The 4,588-nt window shown below is 40.0% G+C and overlaps 1 protein-coding gene across 1 annotated transcript; it reads right to left on the bottom strand.

The window, feature by feature from the left end:
- Positions 1–3,234: 3,234 nt before the first annotated feature.
- On the bottom strand, positions 3,235–3,711 carry LOC101630783 (cytochrome c). Its single transcript, XM_004674215.1, has one exon. The coding sequence runs from the start codon at positions 3,646–3,648 to the stop codon at positions 3,331–3,333; it is 318 nt and encodes a 105-aa protein (XP_004674272.1). The 5' UTR covers positions 3,649–3,711; the 3' UTR covers positions 3,235–3,330.
- Between the last annotated feature and the right edge of the window lie 877 nt (positions 3,712–4,588).

The raw sequence follows: 4,588 nt of genomic DNA, 5'->3' as shown, positions 1-4,588 counted from the left end.
CTTGCTTTACAGTCTCCTCACCTTTCTAAATATCTCTTCTCTGCCTTTCATCATGTATTAAATAAGACTTGAACATGGAAGATATTTTCCTTGGTGTTACGGAAATTAAGAATAAATAAACTTAAGTCCTGCTCTCAGGCCATATATCTACTAAGTGTGTGTGGGTTGGTGGGTATTAACATCTCTCTATAAACAGTGGTAAGAGAATGAAGATGCCTTAGGACATGGACCAATGACTGCATTCCAAAAATGCAAGTGAGAGAGCTTACAAAAAAACACTCATCTCTTGCCTTGTCTTCATAGAAGATATGTTCTTCAACTAGGAGATCACTGCCAGAGGAAGTGAAGAGGCTCTTGGGCAACAGAACCCTTGTTCAATTCTCCTCAGCTTCCCTCCATCCCCACCGCTGCCTGATCCTCTTGTCACAAATACCAAAGTCATAGAATCTCTTCCACAAGTACAGCTCACCCCGACAAGGTTTGACATTGTTCAAAATTATACTCCACCAGCTTCAAAATATTAACAATTAGACAAAAAGTGGAATATATACCTCATGGAATGGAACTCAGCTATTAAAAAAAAAGAGATGAAAATAGTGTCTTTTAGGGCAAAATGAATGGGTCCATCTTGAGGCGATTACACTGAGTGAAATAAGTCAGAAAGTCAGCCCTCCCTGGTGGTGCAGCGAGTTAAAGCGCAGCACTAAGAAGCTGAAACCACTTCCGCATGAGTTCAATCCCCGCCTGCCCCGGAGGTGACCACATGGCGCGGCAGACCTCTCCTGACCACCCGCTGCTCCCCTCAGCAGTGTACTTTGACGATCTGCCTGTTCTGCTCCCCACTCTGTCTCCGGGGAATCCGCTCACCGCCCCTGCACGTCTGGCCTATACCCCAGTTCTGTATGTGAAAATAAATAAATAAAAATAAAATTAAATTAAAAAAATAAAAGAAATAAGTCAGAAAGTGAACGACAGTGATAGGATGAGTTCACTCACTTGTACAGTACAATAACCAAAGTAACAAAATGAATGAAAAGAGCAGAGAGATTTCTAAGACCTACAGTGGGAAGGGGAGAGGGGAGGTGGAGGAGCAGAAAGAAGGGGATCTGGTCTCGGCACTGGCTACTTGGTGGCAGGCCAGAGAAACATGCACAGATGGTTGGGTGATGTTGTGCTCCCTAAATTATACGGTTATGTAAATTTCAGGGAGCAGATGAACCTCCTGAGGGACCGATGCTTCCCCGGGGCTAAGATGGGTCTGTGGTGGTACAGAGAGGAGGTATCTTGCTATTCCGTGCAAGACGCGTCTGTCCACAGTATCAGGTCATTTCCAGTAGATCAAACTCATAGGTGGACGATGTCCTGTGGCAAGCAAAACCCAGCCACCTTGATCATCGAGGCAAATGAGATGCAAACACACACATCCACACACACACATCCACACACTAACCACCCCCATGCCTCCCTAAGCCTCACTCTCTCACACATCATCAACATAGTCCATGTTAATGACCTGAATCCAGGTAGATAAGGCAGAGGTGTTTGGGGTGGAAATCTTGTAAGTTCAGGGAAGCACACAGTGGGAGCTGTTCCCGCCAGGACTATGCCCAGGGTGAGGGGGGCAGAGAGGCGGTACTTGGGCCCTGCGTGGAATGGCAGCATGTAAGTGTCAAACAGTGGCTTCGTGGAGAGTTGCACCTGCAGACTGTTTGGTGTTCAGCTGCTGTTTCCATGCATTTTTTAAAGTCTCTCTGCCTAGGGTCAGTGGTCTAGTGGTTCAGAGAAGGTTCTAGAAGGGCCACCTAGGGCGTGCCCCTGGGCTGCTGCCCTGGTCCCTTTGTCCATACTTCCATGTGATGTCATGTGATTTATTACCCCCAGGTGGGCTTTTGCTTTGACATGTCATATTTGTCATAGTTATTTCATTCATAACTTACTAAATAGTGTAACTCTTTGAACTATATAATGTTCTCATCAGGTGGAATCTGAGAGCCTACATTTCTGACAAATTCCTGAATATTTCATATGCTGCTGTTAGAAAAATATAAAAATATATAATATACATATTAATAATTTTAAATTAAATGGGGATATAAACCACAAATCAGCTAAGAGTTGAAATGTCACCTTGACAAATAAGCACGATTCAGATGCCAAGAGTGTATCAAGAGCAAGATTTTTTGATTTTTAGTATTTGAAGTATAAGATGGAAAAATAGAGAAAGTCATATATACTTAACACTAACTGAGAAACGTTGCCACAGTTTTTTTTTTTTTTTTCTTTTTCTTCCAGGATAGTACTGAAGCTACAGTTAATTGCATTTCTGCTGCTACAAAAAAACCTTTTCCATGCTCCAATGATTCACGAATCTTCCAGTATGTGTTTTTATTAGGTGACACCTTTTGTTGACAATGACTGGGAATGCCTCCAGAGGAAACAAGACATCCAGGTGTCTGGGTTTGGCTCATATGTCAGGTCGGTCCCATTGTGCATTGGGAAGTGATTATTATTTTGTGAAGTGGCTATTGACAGGCTTACATTCCAGATCTTACTTAGAGTGTGCAGAAAATAAATGATTCAAAAAATCAAAATAGATCATCTGGATAATAATATTCCTCAATTTAAAACAGTTTGTGAAATGAAGAAATGTACCATGCAAATGAGAAGCAATTTTAGCCTGGAAATGTTCTGCCTCATCACCACTAATTGTTATTTGAATGTTTATTAGTAAGATGAGAAACTCAAATCTGCACAATATTGGAAGGAAAAAATGAGTTCTATTTTAACAAATGAGATAGAATTGTTAAATTCTATCTTTTTCTGTTTAACCAAAAAAAAAGGGGGGGGGAGCCTTTGAAATACTTATTTTAATTTTAATGAAAACAGTTAAGAAAATCTTTTGGAAATTAAAAAAAAAGCACGTGGAAAAGTCATGGATTTGACTTTGAACAAACAGATGAACAATCTTTATCTTTTAAATCACCCCTCTTTGTGAGACTATTAGAAATAAAGTCATAGTAAGGACTTCAAAGCCTCAGATAACAGATTAATAATTCTTCCAACCCTGGATAATAAATGCGACCCTTTTAAAATTTAGTCAGTAGAAATTATTACTTTAAGTCCATTATACACTAAACATGAAAAGAATGCACCTTTGGTCTTTGTATCTTGGGAATATTGCTTAGGCCCTAGTACCTTGTCTGCTTTTTTTTTTTTTTTTTTTTTTTTTTCATGATCTGAATTCTGGTGTATGAGATCAATTTAAATATGGTACACACAAAAAGTCATGAGACATTTTCTGCTTTGTAATAAATAAGGCAGTGCCAACTATTACTCATTAGTAGCTTTCTTAAGGTAAGCTATCAATTCTGCCCTTTCTGACTTCTTCTTAATGCCAGCGAAGATCATTTTTGTTCCAGGGATGTACTTCTTGGGATTCTCCAAATACTCCATCAGTGTGTCCTCTTTCCAGGTGATGCCTTTGTTCTTGTTAGCATCTGTGTAAGAAAATCCAGGGGCCTGACCTGTCTTTCGCCCAAAGAGACCATGAAGATTTGGCCCAGTTTTGTGCTTGCCTCCCTTTTCCACAGTATGGCACTGAGCACACTTCTGAACAAAAATCTTCTTGCCCTTCTCAATGTCACTCATTTTTAAATCGCTTTGGTCGCGGGCGACACGAAGGTTACCGTTCCCAAGCCGGACGTCCCGCTCTTTCCCTTGTCTGCTTTTAATAAATGTTTTGTCTGCTTTTAATAAATGTTTATGTCATTAACACATTACTGCATGATCACTGGAACATGCTAGGAATTACAAGAAAATAAAAATAAAATAGAAGTTGGCAAACATTCTTTAAAGAGACAGAGAACCCATATCTTAGGGTTTGTAGTTCATCGGGTCTCTGCCATAAAGACTCAACTCTTTGTTTCCAGAGTGAAGCCAGCCCTAAATCAGCAGCGAAAGGGTGCAGTTGTATTCTAATAAAATCATTGACAAAAATCAAGCTGCAGGTATTTTCTTCAAGAAGGTGTAGTCAGTTAAGGGAATTATTAAAATGAAGATGGCATGGTCAGTATTCAGAAAGCTGCTATTCAGAAAAACTGATAACTGGATAGAGAAATGAAGAGAAAAATAGAACCTTCAAAAAAAAAAAGTTAGCCTTTTTTTTTACATTGGTGTTCATTATTGTACACTATTTGATTTCTCCCCTCAGGTGTGGTGCCCAGAAGTCTCCCATCACCACATCACCCATGAATCACCACAGTGATTCGCTCCTCCCCTCTTTTGGCCATCTCTTTCCTCCTTCCTTATTGGATGCCTCAGGTCTGTAAATTGCCTGCAAGTTTTGCCTACTTTTTTTATTTCTTCCGTTTCTCTATATTTTCTATGAGTGAAGCCATCTGTCATATTTGCTTTTGGACCTGTTTAACTGACCATCACCCCTTCACACTCCATCCATGTTGCTATGAATGGCATGAGCTTTTCTTTTTTGCTCACTGAGTAGTATTCCATTGTGTGCATGTACTTCATCTTCTTGATCCATACATCTGTTTTGGGACCTTTGGGTTGTTTCCATATCTTAGCTATTGTG

The sequence above is a fragment of the Condylura cristata genome, unplaced genomic scaffold, assembly GCF_000260355.1.
Source record: "Condylura cristata isolate star-nosed mole 26May11 unplaced genomic scaffold, ConCri1.0 scaffold00002, whole genome shotgun sequence".
In the NCBI taxonomy this organism is placed as follows: Eukaryota; Metazoa; Chordata; class Mammalia; order Eulipotyphla; family Talpidae; genus Condylura; species Condylura cristata.
This window is presented reverse-complemented; position numbering and strand designations above follow the sequence as displayed.